At 43.9% G+C, this 27,588-nt stretch overlaps 1 protein-coding gene across 12 annotated transcripts in view; it reads right to left on the bottom strand.

The window, feature by feature from the left end:
* stxbp5l (syntaxin binding protein 5L) overlaps nt 1-22,779 on the bottom strand; it is a 232,412-nt gene extending 209,633 nt beyond the window's left edge. For all 12 annotated transcript variants that reach the window (XM_071340638.1, XM_071340642.1, XM_071340639.1 and 9 more), the window contains exons 1-2: nt 21,836-22,779; nt 48-145 (exon numbers count right to left, since the gene is read on the bottom strand). In XM_071340638.1, coding sequence (XP_071196739.1) covers nt 48-145; nt 21,836-22,003 — 266 coding nt within the window. In that variant the 5' untranslated portion in view covers nt 22,004-22,779. The remainder of the gene's footprint in view (nt 1-47; nt 146-21,835) is intronic.
* Between the last annotated feature and the right edge of the window lie 4,809 nt (nt 22,780-27,588).

Here is a 27,588-nt window from a genome sequence, read left to right as displayed (position 1 = left end):
GAACGACAAGTCAGGGGAGGGAGGGATGAAGAACAAGGAAAGGATACATCCGTATGCCTCCTGTTCTGGAGCCGATGGCCAGGATCTTCTGGACAGGATCGAAGGCCAGGCAGGTGGGCTGGTACGGGAAGCCATGGCGCACCGTCTGGAATAGGAAAAACACAAACACACTTTAATTACCATTCACATTCAATACACATTTTTAGAGTTAGAAATTGGTAAATGTGTACATATGTTATGGAATTGTGATCAGTATGTAGGAAAACTATTTTTATTTTATTACTAAAATAGATAAATAGATTAATCAGAGACAAACAAACACCTAAAGATAGACTGAAATAGCAGTAATGAATCAGGAGCAAGAGCCCATTAGAGATCAGAAAACAGAAAAGGAAGAAAAGGCTTCTAGAATAGGTAAACAGCAAGAGTCTACACTGAGCTGCTGTCCGTGGTGCTGAAATATTCAGCAGCTCTTTCCCCAGTCAACTAAGACTGGTGTTTAAATCTGCATGGGCGCTGTCCGCTAGCAGTGGTGCTGAAATCAATGCTGTCACTGCCCAGAATCTATACTGGTAATCATACCAGAACTGTCCAAACAGGGTGGTGCTGGAATATATGCATTGACGCTGTCCGCTGTCTGCACTGTGCTGAAATCCATAGAGGCGACAACAACTTTCCAATGACTGTGTTGGATGGACAATTAAGCTGTGTGTTATCCAATGGCCTCCCAGGAAACCCAGCAGTGGCCCTGTTCATTTGTTTCCATTCAGACTAGCTCCTGTGTTTGGCTGAATTATGGCAACACCGTCTCTGTCCTCTCATCTTTAATTCATAAACATGAAATTGGAGCAGGGCTACCAAACAACAGGCTGAATGAATGAGATAGAGAGGTCATAAAAGCTGTGTGTGAGAGAGAGAGAGAGGTCATACAAGTTGAGAGAGAGAGAGGCTGAGAGTGAGGGAGAGAGGGAGAGAGAGAGAGAGAGAGAGCGAGAGAGAGAGATCATACAAGCTGAGAGAGAGAGAGGCTGAGAGCGAGAGAGAGAGAGAGAGAGAGAGATAGAGAGAGAGAGAGAGAGAGAGAGAGAGAGAGAGAGAGATCATACAAGCTGAGAGAGAGAGAGGCTGAGAGCGAGAGCGAGAGAGAGAGAGAGAGAGAGAGAGAGATCATACAAGCTGTGAGAGAGAGAGAAAGGGAGAGGCTGAGAGAGCGAGAGAGAAAGGGAGAGAGAGAGAGAGAGAGAGAGAGAGAGAGAGAGAGAGAGAGAGAGAGAGAGAGAGATCATACAAGCTGAGAGAGAGAGAGAGGCTGAGAGCGAGAGCGAGAGAGAGAGAGATCATACAAGCTGTGAGAGAGAGAGAGAGAGGCTGAGAGAGCGAGAGAGAAAGGGAGAGAGAGAGAGAGAGAGAGAGAGAGAGAGAGAGAGAGAGAGAGAGAGAGAGAGAGAGAGAGAGAGAGAGAGAGAGAGAGAGAGAGAGAGAGAGAGAGAGAGAGAGAGAGAGGTGTGAATCATGCCTTATTAAAAGGGAATGTGTGTGTGTGTGCATCCGGTATGTTTACGTGGCATCTGCTCCACTACTCACACTCGTGCTAATGAAGGACTTTATAGTCTATAGATTTTCATTTAGGGGCCTGTTTTATTGCCCACTGTTAAAACCCCCAGCAGCCTCCAGACTCCTACTGTAACCCTGCTCCTTCTGTGTTTGTCCACCCCAATTCAAGCGGCTTTCTAACGTCCACTATCTCAACTTGCATACAGCCAGTTTTCAGAGGAGAGGGAGTGCTATGTGGATACACTGTCAAATATTTACTAGTCAAAGAAAAAGTAGGGAAACCAAATCAAATATGCCTTGGCATAATCAATGGAACAGCTGAAAAAATAGAGTACACCTGTTCTGTTTTTGTGCTCTGCTGTGTCTCTGATACCACGTACTAAAAGAAAATGGGAAAGAATATGAAGGTTTTGATCGCACAGATAATTCACAGCATGCTGCTATCAAAGGATAGCAGCATCACACGTTGGAATAGGAGGAAGCAACAGAGGTAGTGTGTTCGTTGAGAAGAGCAAATATCTTGCATTTTGTATTTTGATGTCTTCCTATTCTCAGTGCATATGTTGTTTTGCCAACACCTTTGAAAGGAGAGATATGTGTTTATGCTTCTCAAAAGGCTGAGAACGTAACATTCAATCATCCAACATTAATCTGCATACAGACGTTGTGTAAGTGCAGGGTTTGGGAGATGGGTTAACAGTAATGAAATTCATGAGTGACACACACGCACACACACACACACACACACACACACACACACACACACACACACACACACACACACACACACACACACACACACAGCAGACCCCTATAGGTGTGGTGGGTAGAGGGTCTCTGGCAATGATCCACACTGTACAGAAGGAACCTTTCAATCAGCAGTAGAACAGGCCTGGCCGGGGAGAACTGCTGCTGCTGTGTGGACCTGACCTCTTAACTAACCACCAGCTGATATTAACTTGTGACGACCTGGAGAGGAGGGAGATATGGGGAACACCCCCCCCCCCCCCCCCCCCAGGGCCCTGGCGTACCAAGCCCAGCTCGGTGCACTCTGCTCAGGCTACAGATGGGGCCAATAGAGACCCACCCGGAGGGAAGAACCATTAAATATACACATCACAGACATGAAGTGGATGAAAAATGCATTTACCCTGGTGAATCTCAGAGCTGCTCATGCATATTTCACAACCTCTAAAGCCATTTTTTTTCTGTGCGTGTGTGTGTGTGTGTGTGTGTGTGTGTGCGTGTGTCTGCTCTGGGTCCATCTCTATGGTTGCTCTTACACTCTGTTCTCCCTCATCCTATTTCTCCCTCTCTTTCTCTCGCTACAAACTGAAACAGTATTTGTCTGTATTATGGATGTGTGGGGCTCCAAATGCAGCTGAGTTATCTATGTGTCGTAGCTATAACTCCTCATTGTGTTTCAGTACTGGCTCTGTGTCGGACTCCTACTGTAGCAGACAGGCAGTGTTTGATGATAACACCCCTTCCTCTCTCCTCCTCTTGGGAGACTGTCGTTATCTTGCCACATTATAAGATCTGCTCTCTTTTTATGTCAGAGGCCTGTCAGAGGAATCTTCAGAGGGTGTCAAGATATCAAGCTATACCCGTATTGCTCCTTCTCTCGCTCCCTCCTTCTCGCTGTCTCCCTGTCTGCCTCCCTCCCCCAGCTCTGTCCCACATCCTCTCTCCGCCACCTTCTGTCTATCTCTCACTCTCGATCTCTCTCGCCACTTTCTCTGCTAATTCTAGTGGACAAGACGAGCCTAATCTAAATATCTTCTAACAGCAGTGTTGTGACTCCATCCTCATGTCGCTCTCAGCTACAGTGAACTCTATGCCACGACGGAGACAGACCAGTCATTGTCAACACAGAGCTTCGTCAACTCAGCCTCATACCCAAGACTTCATCAGCTGCTTATAATCAAACACTGGAACCTGGCGTTTCTGGTGAAACCACAGCGAACATGTCTCCTCATACATTTCAATCCAATAAAAGAAAAACAAAAGTTTTGCTACTGTAACTCTGAGAAAGATCTCTGAAGTCAAATATAAAATGTGCTTGAATCACATCCAAAGAAACAATTTGCTTTGCCATTACTACCTGAACGTTCTTATACTGTACCAGCGTGGATGAATAAAAACACATTATAGCAGGAGAGTTCTAGAGCATTGAACACAAACAACAGATCCAATCAGTGAAGAGAAAAAAAAGCACATATTGTTTTATACATTAATACACACAGCGTAATATGTAGAAGTCACATATACATTTACATTTGACATTTGAGACCTTTAGCAGACACTCTTATCCAGAGCGACTTACAGTAGTGAGTGCATACATTTTCGTTAGTATACAAACCATAGATATAGAAACAACTGGGGAGAGATTTAGAAGGCACCGGTGATGCACAACCTGAGGCACAAATACTGACTAGGAGTGAATAATGCATTGTGTGTGTGTGTGTGTGTGTGGAGGCGGGAGGTTGTGTGTGTGAGGGAGGGTGGCGGTTGAGTGTGAGTGTGTGTGTGGGGGGGGGGGGTTGTGTGTGTGTGTGTGAGAGAGAGAGAGAGAGAGAGAGAGAGAGAGAGAGAGAGAGAGAGAGAGAGAGAGAGAGAGAGAGAGAGAGAGAGAGAGAGAGAGAGAGAGAGAGAGAGAGAGAGAGAGAGAGAGAGAGAGACCCAAGAATGTACACAATCACAGACATGCATACGCACACGTTCCACATCACACTAAACACGCGTCACATGCAGCAGGGGGCCCACTGATACATACTACTGTCTGTGCATGCGTGTGTGTGATTGTGGTTCTGCCGTGTGTGTGTACATGTTTGTGGCTCTGTGCATCCATCCATACTCTATTGCCTCATTGGGTGATAGTAGCCTCAGAGAAGACACAGTAGTTGAAGGGAAATGGAAATAACTTCCTACGCTAAGAATACCTATATAACCTTGCTTCATCCAATTATGAGCTGTTTCCATCAGTCAAAAGAAGGTGAAGACAGACAGAAGGACAACTCAACTGAACCTCCTCACCAACAGTGAAGGGGGAGATATTTTGAGGCTACTCTAAAATTCCTTTGATGTGCAGAGGACTAAAAATAAAAGACAGATCTGAACACTGGTACTGTAGGAGAGGGGGATGAAAGGAGGAGTGGAGGAGAGGGGGACGGGCTAGACGGGGTCTCTCCATAGTTAGAGACGTAAAAAAGAGAACTAGGAGGGACTAGGAATCAGCACATCGAAGTACATCATTGTGTCAGTTGTTAACAATTCCGGTTGCCTGATTGTGGATTACAGTGAACTATTTTAAGTGAGAAAAGGCGATAGGAAAAAGGGAGGATCCTGAGTATTGATTTGGCTGGTCTGGTGTAATGTTTGAGGAAGCCAGAAAGCTGTAAGTCCTTCCTTCAGTACAGAGACAGCAGCTTACAGATTCTCACAGAATGGGAGGAAGCCATTCTTATCCACATCCAGATATAATAAGTGCTTCCCAAGCACAAACACACACACACACACACACACACACACACACACACACACACACACACACACACACACACACACACACACACACACACACACACACACACACACACACACACACACACACACACACACACACACACACACACACATGCCCAGTCGAGCGGGCAGGGAGAGAGGGCAGTATGAGACCAGAGTGAAGGGATGGAAATAAATGAACGAGCTGGGATAACCTCCTCTTCGCTAATGGGTGCTAGCTACACTCTTACAAATTAAGGGTTCATTGGGGTTTTATGTAGAACCTTTTGGTTCTTTGGTCAAAATGTAAGAACCCTTTTCAAAGAAAGGTTCAATCCTTGTGAAAGTGGTTTCCATAATTCAAAAACTGTCAACACCATCTGCCATTTATCCAGCGTGATTACTCAATAACGCAATTGTTTAAGTGAATCAACGTTTTTTTCCCCCATTCAAATAAATTAAGCCATAATGATATGATAAACTATAGGGCGAGATAGATAACGTTGTTTCAAAGTTTGAGCACTATATTAGGCTACTGTTTGTTACCTAGCAAGCTAGCTAGCTAAGCCTATAGGGGGGGGATACTTTAATTAGCTAGCTAGCCACTTTACAAGCTAGCTAACTCCTACGAATAAACGTTAATTTTACTTATTGAATGTGCCAAACAGAGCTGCAGACCCAGCCTGGCATTGGCAATTAGCTAATTGTTACGTTTATCTCAGTATTTCAGGGTGGAGTCGGATGAGAGGGACTAGCCATGTTGTCGCTGAACCCAACTACCAGGCAGAAAGAGGATCCCTCTTTTGGCTGCTGTTGATGGCAACAACTGCATGTAAGTCGGTCTTCTACATTATAATAATGATATGTCTGCGTACCAGTTTGTCTAGATTCTTGCAGGTATAAGATTGAATCCCAATTATGTTCCTTTTTTCTTCCTCTCGGGAACCAGGTAGGCAATAACACATATTGTACTGTTCCATAAAGAAGGCATAACCCCTCGGAAGGCATAACCCCTCAGAAGTCATAACCCCTCGGAAGGCATCCAGAATTGACATTGGGCCATCATTCCAACATCATTCAAACCACAGAGCCTTCCTGTCCACCGATCTGTGCATATTTCCAAACAATGTTTGCATTCCCTAAACAGTTTGTGTTTGAGAGTGAATATAATGACAATAACATCTTAAAAATATATTGGTATTCTTTTGTGTATTATTTCATTATTTATGATATTATTTTCTTAGTAATACTACTATTTTATTAGCAGTAGCCACAATGGAGCAAATTGGGGTTAGGTGCCTTGCTCAAGAGCACATTAACAGATTTTTCACCTTGCCGGCTCCGGTATTTGAATCAGCGACCTTTTGGTTGCTAGCCCAATGCTGTAACTGCTAGGCTACCTGCCACCCTAGGGGTTCCATATACTGTATGAAGTGTACAGTGGTTCTTCCTCTAAAAGTTGTGTAATACTGCAGCACACCTTGCGCGATACCGCAGAATTCTATGGCACGTTATTTAATTGTCAGCCATTGTTGCCATTAATGCTAGTTAGTGCTAGTTTGACCACCAGAGGGCATCTTTGAGAAGTATTTTACTTTTTGTAATATTGGCTGTACTAGAGAATGTATTACCTTTTTTGTAAGAACATAGTATATGGGACTGATTTTAAATGTAGCTCAATTAATTTGATTAATATTATTGTGTTTCTATTCCAAGAAAAACAAAAAACAAAAACCCTCAGGGTTTCCCTTTACAACGTGACCGTTTCCACACCCTAATTGTAGTCTAACCAATACCCAAATGGAGATTCAGTGAAAATAAAAATCTCATTGATTTATCAAGACCAGTCCCCATGCATGTCTCAGAGCAGCGCGAAACGGTGTTGAAATAGTTGACCACACCCAGGTAGGCTATTACTGAAAATCCTATTATAACAATTGGATGATGGCGGACCAGAACATAATAAGTATGACCGTAATTATTAGCACAATTAATTGTCCTACACTACAAATGTAGCATATTTAACACATATGATTAGTACATAATAAATTCAGTGACAATAAGATAATCATGTTGATCTGATTACACTCATAAAATCACTGTCTCTATTCAATTATAATTTTTGTCTATTTCTCTGTGTGTTGATTGGTGGGGAAAAACAGGTCTACATAAAAAAAGTAGTGTAGACTACTGTAGGCTAATGTCAACATTTGTTCCGAATAATTTGCTTGATAGCAAGATAAAATGTCGCTCTCAAGACGTATCAAGAAGAAAGGTGGATAATGAAAATCGAAGATTGAGAGAAGAATGTACAGAGAGATATGCGTACATCTCTCCATCTTTTCCCAGTGCCAAGCCAGTGTGTCTTATTTGCAATGAAAATATCGCTGTTAGCAAATAATTCCATCTCAGACTAATTATGGAGTGAATCTAAGCACAAAACTTTCAGTGACCTTCCCGTCCCATATAGAGGTCCGACGCAGAAACATTGAATCATTAACAGCAAGCTGCCCACACAGCTTTTTTTTGCGGACATACAGTTGAAGTCGGATGTTTACATACACCTTAGCCAAATACATTTAAACTCAGTTTTTCACAATCCCTGACATTTAAACCTAGTAAAAATTCCCTGTCTTAGGTCAGTTAGGATCACCACTTTATTTTAAGAATGTGAAATGTCAGAATAATAGTAGAGAGAATTATTTATTTCAGCTTTTATTTATTTCATCACATTCCCAGTGGGTCAGAAGTTTACATACACTCAATTAGTACTTGGTAGCATTGTCTTTAAATTGTTTAACTTGGGTCAAACGTTTCAGGTAGCCTTCCACAAGCTTCCCACAATAAGTTGGGTGAATTTTGGCCCATTCCTCCTGACAGAGCTGGTGTAACTGAGTCAGGTTTGTAGGCCTCTTTGCTCGCACACACTTTTTCAGTTCTGCCCACAAATTTTCTATGGGATTGAGGTCAGGGCTTTGTGATAGCCACTCCAATACCATGACTTTGTTGTCCTTCAGCCATTTTGCCATAACTTTGTAAGTATGCTTGGGGTCATTGTCCATTTGGAAGACCCATTTGTGACCAAGCTTTAACTTCCTGACTGATGTCTTGAGATGTTGCTTCAATATGTCCACAGAATTTTCCTTTCTCATGATGCCATCTATTTTGTGAAGTGCACCAGTCCCTCCTGCAGCAAAGCACCCCCACAACATGATGCTGCCAGCCCCGTGCTTCACGGTTGGGATGGTGTTCTCCGGGTTGCAAGCATCCCCCTTTTTCCTCCAAACATAACAATGCTCATTATGGCCAAACAGTTCTATTTTTGTTTCATCAGACCAGAGGACATTTCTCCAAAAAGTACGATCTTTGTCCCCATGTGCAGTTGCAAACCATAGTCTGCCTTTTTTATGGCGGTTTTAGAGCAGTGGCTTCTTCCTTGCTGAGCGGCCTTTCAGGTTATTTATTTATTATTTATTTCACCTTTATTTAACCAGGTAGGCCAGTTGAGAACAAGTTCTCATTTACAACTGCGACCTGGCCAAGATAAAGCAAAGCAGTGCAACACATACAACAACACAGAGTTACATATGGAATAAACAAACATACAGTCAATAATACAGTACAGTGTGTGAAAATGAGGTAAGATAAGGGAGGTAAGGCAATAAATAGACCATGGTGTCGAAGTAATTACAATATAGCAATTAAACACTGGAATGGTAGATGTCCAGAAGATGAATGTGCAAGCAGAGATACTGGGGTGCAAAGGAGCAAGATAAATAAATGAATACAGTATGGGGATGAGGTAGTTGGATGGGCTATTTACAGATGGGCTATGTACAGGTGCAGTGATCTGTGAGCTGCTCTGGTGCTTAAAGCTAGTGAGGGAGATATGTGTCTCCAGCTTCAGGGATTTTTTTAGTTCGTTCCAGTCATTGGCAGCAGAGAACTGGAAGGAAAGGCGGCCAAAGGAGGAATTGGCTTTGAGGGTGACCAGTGAGATATACCTGCTGGAGTGCGTGCTACAGGTGGGTGCTGCTATGGTGACCAGTGAGCTGAGAAAAGGCGGGGCTTTACCTAGCAGAGACTTGTAGATGACCTGGAGCCAGTGGGTTTGGCGACGAGTATGACGCGAGGGTCAGCCAACGAGCGCATACAGATCGCAGTGGTGGGTAGTATATGGGGCTTTGGTGACAAAATGGATGGCACTGAGATAGACTGCATCCAATTTGTTGAGTAGAGTGTTGGAGGCTATTTTGTAAATGACATTGCCGAAGTTGAGGATCGGTAGGATGGTCAGTTTTACAAGGGTATGTTTGGCAGCATGAGCGAAGGATGCTTTGTTGTGAAATATGACACCGATTCTAGATTTAATTTTGAATTGGAGATGCTTAATGTGAGTCTGGAAGGAGAGTTTACAGTCTAACCAGACACCTAGGTATTTGTAGTTGTCCACATATTCTAAGTCAGAATCGTCCAGAGTAGTGATGCTGGACAGGCAGGCAGGTGCGGGCAGCGATTGGTTGAAGAGCATGCATTTGGTTTTACTTGCATTTAAGAGCCACAGAAGGAGAGTTGTATGGTATTGAAGCTCGTCTGGAGGTTAGTTAACACGGTGTCCAAAGAAGGACCAGAAGTATACAGAATGGTGTTGTCTGCGTATAGTTGGATCAGGGAATCACCAGCAGCAAGAGCGACATCATTGATGTACACAGAGAAAAGAGTCGGCCCGAGAATTGAACCCTGTGGCACCCCCATAGAGACTGCCAGAGGTCCGGACAACAAGCCCTCCGATTTAACACATGTCGATATAGGACTGGTTTTACTGTGGATATAGATACTTTTGTACCAGTTTCCTCCAGCATCTTCACAAGGCCCTTTGCTGTTGTTCTGGGATTGATTTGCACTTTTCGCACCAAAGTACATTCATCTCTAGGAGACAGAACGCGTCTCCTTCCTGAGCAGTATGACGGCTGCATGGTCCCATGGTGTTTATACTTGCGTACTATTGTTTGTACAGATGAACGTGGTACTTTCAGGTGTTTGGAAATTGCTCCCAAGGATGAATGAGACTTGTGGAGGTCTACAATATTTTTTCTGAGGTCTTGGCTGATTTCTTTTGATTTTCCCATGATGTCAAGCAAAGAGGCACTGAGTTTGAAGGTAGGCCTTGAAATGCATCCACAGGTACACCTCCAATTGACTCAAATGATGTCAATTAGCCTATCAGAAGCTTCTAAAGCCATGACATAATTTTCTGGAATTTTCCAAGCTGTTTAAAGGCAGTCAATTTAGTTAATGTAAACTTCTGACCCACTGGAATTGTGATACAGTGAATTATAAGTGAAATAATCTGTCCGTAAACAATTTTTGTGAAAATGACTTGTGTCATGCACAAAGTAGATGTCCTAACCGACTTGCCAAAACAATAGTTTGTTGTCAAGAAATTGGTGGAGTGGTTGAAAAACGAGTTTTAATGACTCCAACCTAAGTGTATGTAAACTTCCGACTTCAACTGTATTCTGTAACTTAAACAGGTTAGTATCTGCAGTTACAAGGTAGAGGTAAACAGTCGCAGACAAGGTGGATAAATTTGAGGAAATATGTACACTTACAGAATTACTATAGAATTATTAATGGGGCAATAGTCCAGTTATTGGTCAAAATGTTCTTCTGAGAAGACCTGACTTCTGACTTATTGTTGTAATAACTCTATAAAACTATAATTTAAAAAACAGTAATACTTGACTAACCTGAAGGTCTGAACTCTTTGACAATCATTTGGAGGTCCTTACCAGAATAACAAGACAAACAAAATTGATTTATACAATCAACATTTATCAACACTCATCAAAATAGTTACAAACATAATGAGAATGATCGAGAAATGGAATGAAAGTTAAGAAGTGAAGAACTGGAGATTCTGTACATTAAATAGCGTTAAACTCAGTCTGTGATCCAAGTCTGTTGTGGTTTCTTGTTTGTTCAGGCAGCATAGAGGAGAACAAAGGAAGAAGATGCCTGTGTGTCCTTTCTGGTTCAGTTGTGTGGTTCCTCCTTCAGGTTTTTCCTTTGGTCTTGAGTTGATGTCCTTATGCTTGTTGCGCTTCTTCGTTGAGTTGCACAGGCTGAGCTCTAATTGTCTACTCCTTCTGTCCTTGAGGAAGATTTGGCTGACGTGTACTGTTCAGGCAACACTAGCTCTTTAAGGTATTCTGTCTTCTTCTGAGCCTGTTTAGTGCATGGGTACTTCCGGCCCTATTTCTGTACTGGATTACAGGTACTATTCCCTAAAAGGTACTTTTCCACTAATGTATCAGTTCTGACCATTAAAGGCAAAGGTCCAGGGCCTATGGTCGGGCCTGCTGAAGATGGAGGTCTTTCTGGTCCACAGTTAAAGAGAGTACGAGAGAGGGGAGCAGTACTTGTATATCCTGCTAGGTCACATGGTATCAAAGTATTTTGGGGAGAAAACCTAAAGTTGTTTCAGGTCAAATCAACAGAATGTTCAGCATTGTTCAACATGTGACATTCAAAAGGACACATCGCTACAGAAGCAAGCGATAGAACCCTTTTTGGTTCTACATGGAACCTTGTTTCTAAGAGTGTAGGGTCTCATTGGTATGCGAAGGAGAGAGTATACAGTATGACGGTGTATTTATATTTATAGTTATACAATGCGCGTGTGTTTGTGTGTGCGTGTGTCTATGTGTGTGTGTGTGTGTGTGTCCGTGTACTGTGCGTGCGAGTGTGTGTGTGTAGTGGGATGTTCGTGTGGGTGTGCAATTGTCTTGCATCTTCCATCTTCACAGGTGAACTCACAAGCATGTCTTCACATACACATTATATTCTAGAAGATATCTATGGTTTCATGCTCGCCTTCCGGCAACAGTGAGCCTGTCTCTCTGTGTGGGTGTGACATGCTTTACGTGTTCGTATGATGGGGGCTAAAGCCTGTTAGCCTGTGATTAAAGGCATAGTTCACCCAAATTACAAAATGACACATTGATTTCCTTACCCTGTAACCGGGCTATGCACAAAGGTATGACAGCAATTCATGCTTTGGGTTCGTTCGCCTGGTAGTGGCTGGAATTGCTTCCAAAAAGGTTAACATTTGGAAACAGTGCCATTGAACTAAACCAAAGCATAGAATGCTGTCATACCTTGTCCATAGACTGCTTACACTGTAAGGAAACCAATATGTCATTTCATAATTTGGGTGAACTATGCCTTTAACCACGGGTAATTGTGGCCACTGGGTTCCAAGGAGTTCCATGTGCACGCGTGTTTAACCTCCTTGGCGACTTGGCAAAAGAGAATTGAGCATGTCAACAGCGGGCCAATTGCATCATCCATTAGACTCCGGGGGCTAGGCCTGGGCGATGATGTAATCTCTTGGGGACCAGCGAGACTGGTGGGGCCATCATTCCAGCTATAGGACTGATTGATTCCTTGTGACACAAGGTGGCTAAACAGCAAAGGCAATGCATCGCCACAGGGATGCTGAGGCTCAGAACATCAAGGAGAGGGGGAGGGGTGGGGAGGAGGGGTGGGCGCTCCTGCGAATGACGTCTGACCTTAAGAAACGCAACAACAAATGATATCATCCACGTCAGACGATGTCTTAAGTTTGATTTGGAGTTTATGTTTAAAATAGCACCCTTTGTTGCACCACCGGTAATACTGTATAACTCGAGATGGCACAGGCACGGTGTAAAAGTATGAAAATCTGGATACCGCCCAGCTCTAACACACACACACACACACACACACACACACACACACACACACACACACACACACACACACACACACACACACACACACACACACACACACACACACACACACACACACACACACACACACACACACACACACACACACACACACACACACAAACACCACCAGAGGCATCATGCCCATAAGAGGTATGCTTAGATAACCTATGCAGAATAATATAATGCTTTTTTGACATAGAATTACCCATGATTAGAGCTCCAGATTGCATGAAAATGCTGTTTCAGGTGTTTGAAAAATGATAAATCCACCAACTTCCATGGGGGGGGGGGGGGGGCAGAGCCCCTCCAGACCACCCAATCTCCATCCTCACGTACATCCCACTAAAAGGAGTGGCTGAGGGGAGTAGTACAAGTGGCTGTGTCTCAGAATAGGCAGAAGCCTGGCGTTTCATTGGACAGATAATCCTCAAGAGACAAAAGTGTCAGAGGGTCCCTCCTATAGATACAATCATAAATGCATGGGCATGCACGCAATTGCACACACGCAAACACACACAAACACACACACCCTCTAAGTTGCAGTACACAGTATGTCTACACAATTTACAAATGCCTTTGATCAATGGACAGAGAGAAGAAAATAGACTTTCCAAAAGAGAGATGAAGCAATACTTAGCGAGATCATGGGATGATTGAAAAGTCCACTTAATTTAAAGACAATTATGTGTTGCACCGCATGAGGTACTGAGGCGGTGGGCAATCTGCCAGGCTTGCCAGGAACGGCAGCATCACCCAGAGAGTAAGTGGACCAACCTCTCCAATAAGAACATAAAACCTGCTCCTAGAGAGTTACACAATCCTCCACTAGCCCAGTAACCAAGAGGATGGGTGAATAATCACACACACACACACACACACACACACACACACACACACACACACACACACACACACACACACACACACACACACACACACACACACACACACACACACACACACACACACACACACACACACACACACACACACACACACTGTACAGCCCCCGGACCCACTTCCCTCCCCTCCTCCCCCTTCTCTTCTCTGCCTCCACACACACCCACACCTCCCTATTTTATCTCACTCTAACACTTCTGACAGGCAGGCAGTGAAACAATGAGTCATCAGACTCGGGATGGAGGCCAGCGATCGCAGAAAGTTTGAAGGGTCGTAGATGAGGTTGACGTCATCTCATCTCCTCCTGTACCCACACATCTATGCCCGAAGAGTGATGAGGAGGAGACAGGGAGATAAAGGCTCCTCCCACTGACCTTTGACCCTGACTGAGACAGAAACTGCCAATAGTCACAGATCTGAGATCAGTCTTCTCGCCCCAAATGCTGACCATAACTATTAGGGGGGAAACAAATGCAAAACGGACTTTAGCTAAGCAAGTAGGGCCAACTTCAAGCATCCTGGACATTTCATTCTGGTAGTAGAGGTAAATGTCTGATTTGGTACACTCTTAGAAAAAAAAGGTGCTATCTAGAACCTAAAAAGGTTCTTTGGCTGTCCCCATAGGAGAACCCTTTGAAGAACCCTTTTGGTTCCAGGTAAAACCCGTTTGCGTTCCATGTAGAACCCTTTACACAGAGGGTTCTACATGGAACCCAAAAGAGTTCTACCTGGAACCAAAAAGCGTTCTCATTTGGAACCCTTTTTTCTAAGAGTGTAAGAGTGTAGAGCATGGCGCTTGCAACGCCAGGGTTGTTGGTTCAATTCCCACGGGGAACCATCACGAAAAAGTATGAAAATGTATGCACTCACTACTGTAAGTCGTTTTGAATAAGAGCGTCTGTTAAATGACTCAAATGTCAAATTTAAATCTAATGATAAAAAGCCAGTTCAAATGCAATGATTGAGTGTCAAATTTGGGTCCTGATGTAAAACCAGAATTCAACAGTCCTCTTGCTGACTGATTGATTAGCTACAGCTGTTGGGTGCTACAGTTGGATGGTGGAGGGTGTGACCTCCATACAATAGTAAAGTGCTTTGAGTAGAGAAAAACGCTCTATGAATTGTGAATAGATTATTATGCTGATCATTATAATGGGTCATGGGGAGGTTGAGGCTTGTCTGTCGCCGGAGGTTCACACTGCTCAGTGATCACATGTTTGATTAGTATGTATGAATAGCATGGCAGAGATTGTTTTGATCACGTGGACTGGGAAATGTTCTGGATTGCCTCTGAAAATAGTATAGAAATATAAACTGACTCGGTGACTGAGTTCATCAGGAAGTACATAGAGGATGTTGTTCCCACTGTGACGATTATATAACCAAATCAAAAACCATGGATCGATGGCAGCATTTGCGCAAAACTGAAAGTGCGAACCACAACAAGGTGACTGAGACCATGTACATGTATAAACAGACCAGCTATGCTATCCGTATGGCAATCAAAGTGGTAAAACGACGGTACAGGGACAAAGTGGAGTCACAATTCAACAGCTGAAGACACAAGCATGTGGCAGGAACTCCATAGCCACTCAGGAGGACTGGGAGCTCCCGCTCTCCGTGGCCAACGTGAGAGTAAGACATTTAAGCTTGTTAACCCTCGCAAGGCTTCGCTAGTCTTCAGAGCATGTGCAGACCAGATGGCTGGAGTGTTTACTTGGTATTTAGTATTTGGGTATTTTATTAGGATCCCCATTAACTGTTGCAAAAGCAGCAGCTACTCTTCCTGGGGTCCTCACAAAACATGAGACATGACATAATACAGAACATCAATAGACAAGAACAGCTCAAGGACAGAACTACATACATTTTTTTTTAAAAAGGCACATTTAGCCTACAGTACATGTCAATACATACACAAACAATCTAGGTCAAATAGGGGAGAGGCGTTGTGCCATGAGGTGTTGCTTTATCTGTTTTTTGAAACCAGGTTTGCTGTTTATTTGAGCAATATGAGATGGAACGGAGTTCAATCCAATAATGGCTCTATATAATACTGTACACATTCTTGAATTTGTTCTGGATTTGGGGACTGTGAAAAGAACCTTGTTGGCATGTCTGGTAGGGTAAGTGTGTGTGTCAGAGCTGTGTGTAAGTTGACTATGCAAACAATTTGGAATTTTAAACACATGAATGTTTCTTATTAAAAGAAGAAGTGATGCAGTCAGTCTCTCCTCAACTCTTAGCCAAGAGAGACTGGCATGCATAGTATTTATATTAGCCATCTGATTACAATGACGGGCAAGACATGTCGCTCTGATTTGGGCCAGCTGCAGCTTAACTAGGTATTTCCTTGCAGCACTCGACCACACGACTAGACAATAATCAAGATAAGACAAAACTAGAGCCTGCAGGACTTGATTTTTGGAGTGTGGTGTCAGTTTGGTGTTTAGAGATGTATTCAATCTCTCCCTATCCCAGTCTGTTGTCCCCACTTGCTTCAAGATGTCCATCATTGATGTCACACCCTGACCATAGAGAGCCCTCGGGGTTCTCTATGGTGTAATAGGTCAGAGCGTGACTAAGGGGTTTTCTAGTTTTTATTTTCTATGGTGTGAGTATGGTTCCCAATTGGAGGCAGCTGATGATCGTTGCCTCTAATTGGGGATCATCCTTAGTGTGGTCCTTTTCCCACCTGCGTTGTGGGATATCGTTTCGTTTAGTGCTTATGTGCGTTACGTACTGCACGTTCATTTATTTATTTGTTGTTTGAAGTTTCACCTTAATAAATATGTGGAACTCTACGCACGCTGCGCCTTGGTCCGCTTATTTATATAACAATCATGACAATTGATCCTGTACCCAAGAAAGTGAAGGTAACTGAACTAAATTACTATCGCCCCGTAGCACTCACTTCAGTCATCATGAAGTGCTTTGAGAGGATATCAAGTCCACCTTACCCGACACCCTAGAAATTTACATTTTAGTCATTTAGCAGACGCTCTCATCCAGAGTCCATACATATTCATACTTTTTTGTACTAGACCCACTACAATTTGCATACCGCCCCACAGATCCACGGATGATGCTATCGCACTGCCCTATCCCATCGAGAGGAATACTTATGTAAGAAAGATGTTCATTGATTACAGCTCAGCCTTCAACACCTTAGTACCCTTCAAGCTCATCACTAAGCTAGGTGCCCTGTGTCTGAACCCCAACCTGTGCAACTGGGTCCTGGAATTCCTGGCGGGACGACCCCAGGTGGTGAAGGTAACAACAAGGTAACAATACCTCCGCCACGCTGATCCTAAACACTAGGGCACCACAAGGGTGCGTGCTCAGCCCCCTCCTGTACTCTCTGTTCACCCATGACTGCGTAGCCACGCACGTCTCCAACTCAATCATCAAGTTTGCAGACGACACAACAGTGGTAGGCCTGATTACCAACAATAACGAGACAGCCTACAGGGAGGAAGTGAGGGCACTGGTGGAGAGGTGACAGGAAAATAAAAATGAAATCCCTGAGCGGTTTCCTTCCTCTCCAGCAACTGAGTTAGGAAGGACGCATGTATCTTTGTAGTGAATGGGTGTATTGATACACCGTCCAAAGTGTAATTAATAAGCTCAAAGGGATATTCAATATCTGCTTTTTGAATGTTTACCCATCTACCAATAGGTGCCCTTCTTTGCAAGGAATTGGAAAATCTCCCTGGTCTTTGTGGTTGAACCTGTGTACGAAATCCACTGCTCGACTGAAAGACCTTACAGATAATTGTATGTGTGGGGAACAGAGATGAGGTATTCATTCAAAAATCATGTTAAACACTATTATTGCACACAGAGTTAGTACATGTGACTTATTACCTGATTTACAGTGTATTCAAACCCACTACCAGTCAAAAGTTTGGACACACCTACTAATTCCAGGGTTTTTCATTATTTTTACTATTTTCTACATTGTAGAACAATACTGAAGACATCAACACGATGAAATAACACATATGGAATCATGTACTAACCAAAAAAGTGTTAAACAAATCAAAATATATTTTATATTTGAGATTCTTCAAAATAGCCACCCTTTGCCTTGCTGACAGCTTTGCACACTCTTGCCATTGTCTCAACCAGCTTCATGAGGTAGTCACCTGGAATGCATTTCAATTAACAGGTGTGCCTTGTTAAAAGTTCATTTGTGGAATTTCTTTCCTTCGTAATGTGTTTGAGCCAATCAGTTGTGTTGTGACAAGGTAGGGGTGGTATACAGAAGATGGCACTATTTGCTAAAAGACCAAGTCCATATTATGGAAAGAACAGCTCAAATAACCAAAGAGAAACGACAGTCCATCATTACTTTATGGACGCAACATCCATCAAGTGCTATGATGAAACTGGCTCTCATGAGGACCGCCAAAGGAAAGGAAGATCCAGAGTTAGCAGAGGATAAATTCATTTGAGTTACCAGTCTCAGAGATTGGCAAATTCTGTAACTGCACCTCAGATTGCAGCCCAAATAAATGCTTCACAGAGTTCAAGTAACTGTTCAGAGGAGACTGCGTGAATCATCCCATCTGGTTTGCACTTAGTGGGACCATAGTGGTTAAGAGCGTTGGGCCAGTAACCGTGCAAAATGTGCAAATATTTATAAAAACCTGTTTTTACAGAATAACGTAACAACATGTGGAAAAAGTCAAGGGATCTGAATACTTTCCGAATGCACTGTACAATTGACTTTTTCCACATTTTGTTTTGTTACAGCCTTATTCTGAAATTGATGAAATTGTTTTTTCCACTCATTAATCTACACACAATGCCCCATTATGACAAAGCAAAAACAGATTTTTATACGTTTGCATTTTTGCACGGTTACTGGCCCAACGCTCTTAACCTCACTTTGCTCCCTCTCTCTTTCTCTTCACATCCATGCCTATTCTAGCTAAGCTCCATCCACTTATCACGCTCCCTCTATCACACACACGAACATACACCCACCCACACACACACACACACACACAATTCCCCATGCAACCCTGCTCTCAACTTTTGGATGAGGCACGCTCACAGCTGGGTCACCCCATGGTACCTATATCTACTGTACTGAATAAGTTGACCAACCTCTGTAGTCTGACAGAGAGCTTTCATGACAAACTCATATCACACACCTGTTCACGCGTCATCACCGACATTAATAGTGGCCAAAGCCATACAAAGAAGAGCGGTAAGACACGTGTGCTATCTTCCCACACACTAGAGAGAAGAAGAAATGTCATGACTAAGGAAGTTAGTAAATGTCTGGAACCCACCCACACACACCTGGAATCTCTGGGATGTGACACTATTAACGAACAAAGTATTTTATCCTCTGAAGCATATACCAAAGAGACTAATGAATGAGTAAAAGGTTGGGGTAGTGACCGCCTTTCATTCATCAAACGGGCACAATTCCCTATAGGTGTGTGTGTGCGTGTGCGTGTGTGTGCGTGTGCGTGCGTACGTGTTCCTCCTTCGGGATCCTTTTGACGACTGACCTCCAGGACCCTCCCACCCTCATTACCCCAGAAAAGTTGTGCTGCCTCCGGGAGAGGATTTCCTCTGCGCACTGCCTCATTCATCCATTCCCCTCTTCCACACCCCCATTCATAGATTTTTATTCCAGGCTTACTGTTAAATAGAAAGCATTACAAAATGCACATGAAAAGTTATAATAGCTCTATCTGTTACTGGTAGAACCAACATTTCAAATCAATACACACATTAGCGTGTAGCTCAGCTCACACTCCCGCCCTTCCGTACTGTCTGCTACAGTGGGCAGGGAATAGTGTGAAGGTTGTGACAACACCACAGGTGCCAGAGATGCTGCTAACACAGTAAGTGCACTCTGTATTTAACGTTTAACGTTTGGGCGTGCGTATGGCTCCTAAGCCATCACCTCTGCGCCCAACTTGACCAGAGGCACACCTCGTCTTTTACCTTGAATTTACTGCCTGTTGTGATCACAGCAAGGTTCAATGAATGATTTCAAACAACACCTGCGCGTTTCTGTCACTTGAACCATTACCATACAAAAAATGTTGATGTTCGGTAATAGGTAGCCTAGGCCAGTGTTTCCACACTCCAGTACTCAAGTACCCTCAACAGCACACATTTTCGTTGTAGCCCCGGACAAGCACACCTGATTCAACATTTCAACTAATCATCAAGCCCTCAATGAGTTGAATCAGGTGAGTTGTGTGCTGGTGGGAGTACTCGAGATGTTGGGAAACACTGGCCTAGGCTAATAACAGGTTAGCTCAGGTGATTTGTGGGCAAGTTGTAGGCTATTCATAAGTCATGAACGGTTAGTTTTGAGTAGCTAAGATTGCAGTGGGGGAAATACTGTGTAATTACAAATACAGACACAATAAGAATGTATAGTCTGCAGGGATCTGCCTGGCCTACCACGTGGTAATTTCCAGCGCTTTCTCCAGTATGCAGAATCTGATGCTCTCTGCAGCATCCACCTCCTCGGTTTGGGAGTGAACTGCCTGCCTCTCCTTATCTTCCCATTGTTAATTTTATCCCCCCCATACTTTCTCCTCTGCTTGAGCTACAATGTTATACCGGTCTTGCTCGCTCCTCAATTAATTATTTACAGTGAGATCCAAAATCCCCCCCCCTCTCTCTTTGGGGTAAGGAATAATCGCGTCAGTCAGCTCCAAATACATCAGCGGGGCTGCAATGGGCGCGGAGCATTCTAAAAATAGCTCCACGAAAATCACATCAGCCGGATAGTACCGCAGGGTCGCTCCGCTCGCTCGCTCACTTTTTATGGGCTATAGATGGGGAGGAAGGAACAGCCGTTATGTCATCGATTCTACAACACTAAAGAACTGTCTGCGGAGAAGACAACAACCACCACCACCACTTACAAGCCATTCTTTCTTACCACTTGTGTTTAGCCTACTAAATGCACATCGCCCCAGAAATGCACATAGATTTGCTGGGACCAAGAGAGAGACAGAGAGCGCGGTGGGAGCTATAAGCGAACGCACGGAGCACGGCGGGACCGGTAATTGAATGAATACATGCACCATGATGCGGTCGTCATCAGCGTGCACACCATTGACGGAATAGGAAGCGAAATGAAAGTCACAGAACTAAGTAGACCAAACCCAGCTGCTATTGCATTGGTATCTATGGGAGACACACCCAGTTAAATAAACCAGAACTGACTCTTTTTTTTCAATGCTAAACGGTCTGAGTGAACCATCTTCATTTATCCACCATCTTTGCCACACACCCTGCGTTGACGGTAATACCCAAAGTCAATGAGCAGCCAGCTGTGCACACATACAACCGCCCATGGCGCCATGCTTTTCAAGGCATAATTGTCTACTGCCTCCTCCCAAGAAGTGGACACACAACAATAGCCTACTAGAAATGATAAGCTATAGGATATACAGGCCTACACCTCATTGAAAGTATTGTGTCACAGATAAGGGAGAGGGGTAATGTGTTGGCCACATTACTATCTAAATAAGTACCTCTGCACAAGTGCTAAAGCGTTATATCCATTCAATAAGCATACAACATATCCTAACCAGACTGTTTTATATGATCCAATAGAGACTAGGTTTTAATACAGGTAGCGTCTAAAATGGTAAACTCAGATAAGATGACTTTGATTGAGAAGCACCCATGTGAACCGACAACATGACAGTATTTTAGTCTGGCAGATTCTACTCTATTGGCTACTCAATACCACACAAAACACTATACTCTATTCCATAAACATAATGCATTGGTATGTCAACATTTCACCACCATTGTTGGTAAATTGATATACTGTAGCCTATAGCCACTAGCCAGCATGTACATTTGGCCCTTGTAACATTTGGCCCTTGTTCCCTTGTAAAGGAAAGGCCGTAGATTTGGCGGTTTTATTCTCGGTCCATTTGAGAAACATAACTGTGGAGAACTAGACACACACACACGCACTACTCATACACACACACACACACACACACACACACACACACACACACACACACACACACACACACACACACACACACACACACACACACACACACACACACACACACGCACACACTACTCACCTTGCATATCTGAAAGTTTTCCGAGACTAGCGTCTCCTGGACATGGATATCCTGGGGAGTGGGCGCATGAGCGGTCGGAGTACCAGCTGCACTGCCGCACGACGGGGACGCGACACCCCCCGGGGAGGAGGATGACAGGCCGTCCAGTACCTTTCGAAACTTCTTCATCTTGCTTTAGTTTAGCGAGAAAGACTTATATTTCTATATATTCTATCAACCTATCAAGCGTTGTCTCCGTTTCAAATGCTAAGATGACGCGAGAGTCTGTTTGATGTAGGAACCCCTGAGGGTTGGCAGGCGTCGCTTCCTGCAGCCTCTCTCTCGCCCTCTCTCTCCCTCTTCTTTTTAAGTGCAATTGAAAAAGTCGTGGAGGGACCTCATTGTGCACTTAGGCTTCTGTCCACAAAACTGTTTATCTTGGTTTGAGGAGGATACTTAGGTAAAAGAGAATCGCCAATTGCAAATGGATGTATATTGCGCATCAAATGAGCATGCCCCAGCAAAGATTTAAACTAAGAAACGTCATGTTTCTTTAGCCTGCTAAAACTGCATCACTATAAAGCATGAAGGCAAAACACAAACTACAATAGAATAGCCTAATCAACCACTGCAGCAGTTATGAGAGACTAACTAGATAGATGACCAGCTAAAGTTCAAACACTTACCAATGCACTACCTAAACAATGCTTTAAAAAAATCGCACTTTTTGACTGGATGGAGAGTGAAGCAGGTCTATGCAGAGACACAATGCAGCTAAATGCAGCTCGCTTCCACTCGCTGGTATTACAACTAGAAAATAAAGTAAACCCTTGCACGAACTGAGGAGAGGAACAGGTAAACGAGAGTGAAATCAGTCAAATTAAGTTTAAAACCGAATTGTCGCGGATCCAGCGTTTGTATGCAGCCCTCTCTCCTAGAGCTGATTCTCTGCAGTCTAGCGCGAGTTGCTGTCCATGGTACTGAAAGACTCCACTCGGGCACCGCCTCTCCCTTCGTTCCTCTCCCCGCCCTTTCTCGGTAGCGATTGGATTACGGTTTCCAGCCAATACCTACTGAATAGGCATTATTGTGAATAAAAGCAACGGGGAAATAATCAACTTTGCCTGGCTTGTGGAACAGCACCATCTGTGAAACGTGCGTTTGTGTGAACATAGGATAGCTTATTCACAATCTATTCATGAGGCTTGACTCCTAGTAAATGTGGATGGGGAAAACGCTAAGGTGTAGGCCTAAGGTTGCTGCTTGGTTAGTTAGAACCTTCCCCAGCTGTTTGCATTCGACAGCTGTGCAATTTGTCAATGTCATGTGCGGGAACAAAAGTGAACCAATAAAATGCAAATTAATTAATTAAAAATCATACAATGTGATTTTCTGGATTTTTGTTTTAGATTCCTTCTCTCGCAGTTGAAGTGTACCTATGATAAAAATTACAGACCTCTACATGCTTTGTAAGTAGGAAAACCTGCAAAATTGTCAGTGTATCAAATACTTGTTCTCCCCACTGTATATATATATATATATATATGTACAGTATAAGCAGCAGATCGGTATAAAATCGGCCCCACTGAGACGCTGGATTGAATTGCGAGCGCTTACATCACCAGGCAGCCTCTCTCCAAGTTTTGGTAAATGTCTCAGTAGTACAAACATTTCAGCATAAGTATAATACAGGAAGACACAATTTATATCCAATATTTACACGTATTTTGAGGAGGGGAGATTGGGGGGCAATTATTTAAATTGTGCCCTATTTAGTAATCATAATACGAGTCTGGTAGCAGCAGTTATGATGTCTGTGTAGCGTGTGTGTGCGTGTGTGAGTGAGTGAGTGAGTGAGTGAGTGAGTGAGTGAGTGAGTGAGTGAGTGAGTGAGTGAGTGAGTGAGTGAGTGAGTGAGTGAGTGAGTGAGTGAGTGAGTGAGTGAGTGAGTGAGTGAGTGAGTGAGTGAGTGAGTGAGTGCATGTGTTCTAAGGTGCAGAGAATCAGAGCAGATGGTCAGTCCAGTTCAAGTGTTCAGCAGTCTGATGGCTTTTAGGTAGACACTGTCTCTGTGCCTGTTGGTATCAGACCTCACACCCCAGAGCTCGTGGCTGGGGTGTGTGGGGTCCTTGATGATTGCTCCCGAGTGGTCTAAGGCACTGCATCTCAGTGCTAGAGGCATCACTACAGACCCTGGTTCGATCCCGGGCTGTATCACAACCGGTCGTGATCAGGAGTCCAATATGGCGGTGCACAATTGGCCCAGGGTTGTCGGGGTTAGGGGAGGGTTTGGCCGGGGTAGGCCGTCATTGTACAATAAGAATTTGTTCTTAACTGACTTGCCTAGTTAAATAAAGGTTAAATAAAAAAAATTATGCTTTAGGCCTTCCTCAGGCACTGTTTCGAGTAGATGTCCTGGATGGATGGGAGCACGACTCCAGTAATGTACTGGGCCGTCTTCACTGGAGGGCCTTGTGGTCTTAGACGGAGCAATTCCCATACCAGGCCATGATTCAACTGGGCAGGAAACTCTTGATGGTGCAGCTGTAGTGTTTGGAGAGGACCCAGGGTTGCATGCCGAAGATCTTCAGCCGCCTTAGGAAGTAGAGACGCTGTTGCGCACTCTTGACAAGAGTGGTGGTTCATGTTAAGTTCTCAATGATGTGGACGCAGAGGAACTTAAAACTGCTGACTCTCTCTACTGCAGACAGTTGATGTGGATCGGGGCATGTTCCCTCCTCTGCTTCCTGAAGTCAACAATCAACTCCTTTCTTTTGCTGACGTTGAGACACGAGGTTGTTGTCCTGGCACCACAATGCCAGCTCACTTACTTCCTCCCTACAGGCTGACTCGTCGTTGTTAGTTATCAGGCATTTCAGGGTGGCCCTGTGTTAAGAGTCAGTGTGGAGGAGGTGTTGTTGCCAATCCTCACAGCCTGTGGTCTGCCCTTTAGGAAGTCCAGGATCCAGTTGCAGAAATAATGTTGAATGCTGAAATGTAGTCAATGAACAGCATTCTCACATACAGCGATTTGGGAAGTATTAAGACCCCTTTACTTTTTCCACATTTTGTTACGTTACAGCCTTATTCTAAAATGGATTAAAAACAAATCCTCATCAATCTACACACAATACCCTATGATGACAAAGTGAAAACAGGTTTTTAGACATTTTTGCACATTTATATATAAATATATATATTTTTAAATACCTTATTTACACAAGTATTCAGACCCCTTGCTATGAGACTTGAAATTGAGCTCAGGTGCATCCTGTTTCCATTGATCATCCTTGAGATGTTTCTACAACTTGATTGGAGTCCACCTGTGGTAAATTCAATTGATTGGACATGATTTAGAAAGGCACACACCTGTCTATATAAGGTCCCACAGTTGACAGTGCACGTCAGAGCAAAAACCAAGCCATGAGGTCGAAGGAATTGTTTGTAGAGCTCCGAGACAGGATTGTGTTTTGACACAAAATCTGGAGAAGGGTACAAAAACATTTCTGAAGCATTGAAGGTCCCCAAGAACACAGTGTCCTCCATCATTCTTAAATGGAGGAAGTTTGGAACCACCAAGACTCTTCCTATAGCTGGCTGCCTGGCCAAACTGAGCAATCGGGAGAGAAGGGCCTTGGTCAGGGAGGTGACCAAGAACCTGATGGTCACTCTGACAGAGCTCCAGAATTCCTCTGCAGAGATGGGAGAACCTTCCAGAAGGACAACCATCTCTGCAGCACTCCACCAATCAGGCCTTTATAGTAGAGTGCCCAGACGGAAGCCACTCCTCAGTAAAAGCGACATGACAGCCCGCTTGGAGTTTGCCAAAAGGCACCTAAAAACTCTCAGAACATGAGAAACTAGATTCTCTGGTCTGATGAAACCAAGATGGAACTCTTTACCCTGGACGCCAAGCATCACATCTGGAGGAAACTTGGCACTATCCTTACGGTGAAGAATGGTGGTGGCAGCATCATGCTGTGGGGATGTTTTTCAGCGTCAGGGACTGGGAGACTAGTCAGGATCGAGCGAAAGATCAACAGAGCAAAGTACAGAGAGATCGTTGATGAAAACCTGCTCCAGAGCACTCGGGACCTCAGACTGGGGTGAAGTTTCCCCTTCCAACAGGACAACAACCCTAAGCATACAGCCAAGACAACTTAGGAGTGGCTTCGGGACAAGTCTCTGAATGTCCTTGAGTGGCCTAGCCAGAGCCAGGACTTGATCACAATCTAATATCTCTGGGGAATTCTGAAAATAGCTGTGCATCGACGCTCCCCATCCACCCTGACAGAGCTTGAGAGGATCTGCAGAGAAGAATGGGAGAATCTCCCCAAATAAAGGTGTGCCAAGAATGTTGCGTCATACCCAAGAAGACTCAAGGCTGTAATCACTGCCAAAGGTGCTTCAACAAAGTACTGAGTAAAGGGTCTAAATACTTATGTAAATGTGATATTTTTGTTTTTCATTTTTAGTCGATTGTGCACAAATTTATAAAAAATAAAAAAAATCTTTCTTATTATGGGGTATTGTGTGTAGATTGATGAGGGGGAAAAAACTATTTTATACATTTTAGAATAAGGATGTAACGTAACAAAATAAGGAAAAAGTCAAGGGGTCTGAATACTTTCCGAATGCACTGTAGGTGTTCCTCTTGTCCACATGTGTTACGGCCGTGTGAATGGCGATGGAAATGACATCTTCCATGGATCTGTTGGAGCAGTAGGTCTAGTGTGCCTGGCATGCTGACCTTGATATAGGCCATGCCCCGCCTCTCAAAGCACTTCATGATGACCGGGGTGAGTGCAACCGTGCAATAGTCATTTGGGACGGTGGTCTCCTTGAAGCAGGTGGGGACTACTGCCTGGGACAGGGGCAGGTTGAAGATGTCTGAGAAGATGCCCATCAGCTAGCTGGTCAGCACCCACTCTGAGGATATGGCCAGCAATGCTATCTGGGCCGGCGACTTTGTGAGTAATCACTTTTTTGAGAGTTTTCCTCGCGTCAGCCATGGAGAGCGAAAGCACCTGGTCGTCCGTACCAGCAAGAGCCTTCCTGGATGGCTTGGTGTGTTTGCCTCGAAGCAATCACAGAATGTGTTAAGCTCGTCTGGGAGGGAGGTTTCGGTGGGCATCACACAGCTGGATTTGCCTTTGTAGTCTGTGATAGTCTGTAGTCCTTTCCACATGTGTCGCGAGTCTGAGTTGTCGAACATCAATTCCAGTTTAAGTCTGAATTTTCTTTTTGCATCTCTAATGGATTTGGATACGCGTTGCGTGCCACCGAGTCATCGCGGTTCCTTCTGCATTGAATGATGCAGAAGGAACCGCGATGACTCAGTGGCACGCCGTACGGTTCTTCTGCTGCTCGGGATGCTATAGGAGCTCAGCAACAGGAGTGGAACGTCAAGGAAAACGCTGGACAAGGGTGTTTTGTATCAAATACTTTGCTAATCTGAAGATAAACCCTATAGATTGTTGTTTATGATGATGATGATCATGATAATGATGATAAAGATAAAGATGATTATGAGTAGCTATTATTATCAGCATATTATATGAATATGTAGTAGCAGTAGTAGTAGGCTAGTATCATCCTCATCATCACTATCATAATATCTGTCATCATTATCACAAGCCCTAGGCTTACATATAGGAAAGTAAGCAGACATTCCCTATCAAGAACAATATTTGCCTGGGAGCTATAGATAGGCCTAAATTAAAGCAAATCAATGGCTCTTTTTGCCTTTCACATCTTGGTTGTACTGCAGATTA

Source organism: Salvelinus alpinus, chromosome 14, assembly GCF_045679555.1.
Source record: "Salvelinus alpinus chromosome 14, SLU_Salpinus.1, whole genome shotgun sequence".
NCBI classification, from domain to species: Eukaryota; Metazoa; Chordata; class Actinopteri; order Salmoniformes; family Salmonidae; genus Salvelinus; species Salvelinus alpinus.
This window is presented reverse-complemented; position numbering and strand designations above follow the sequence as displayed.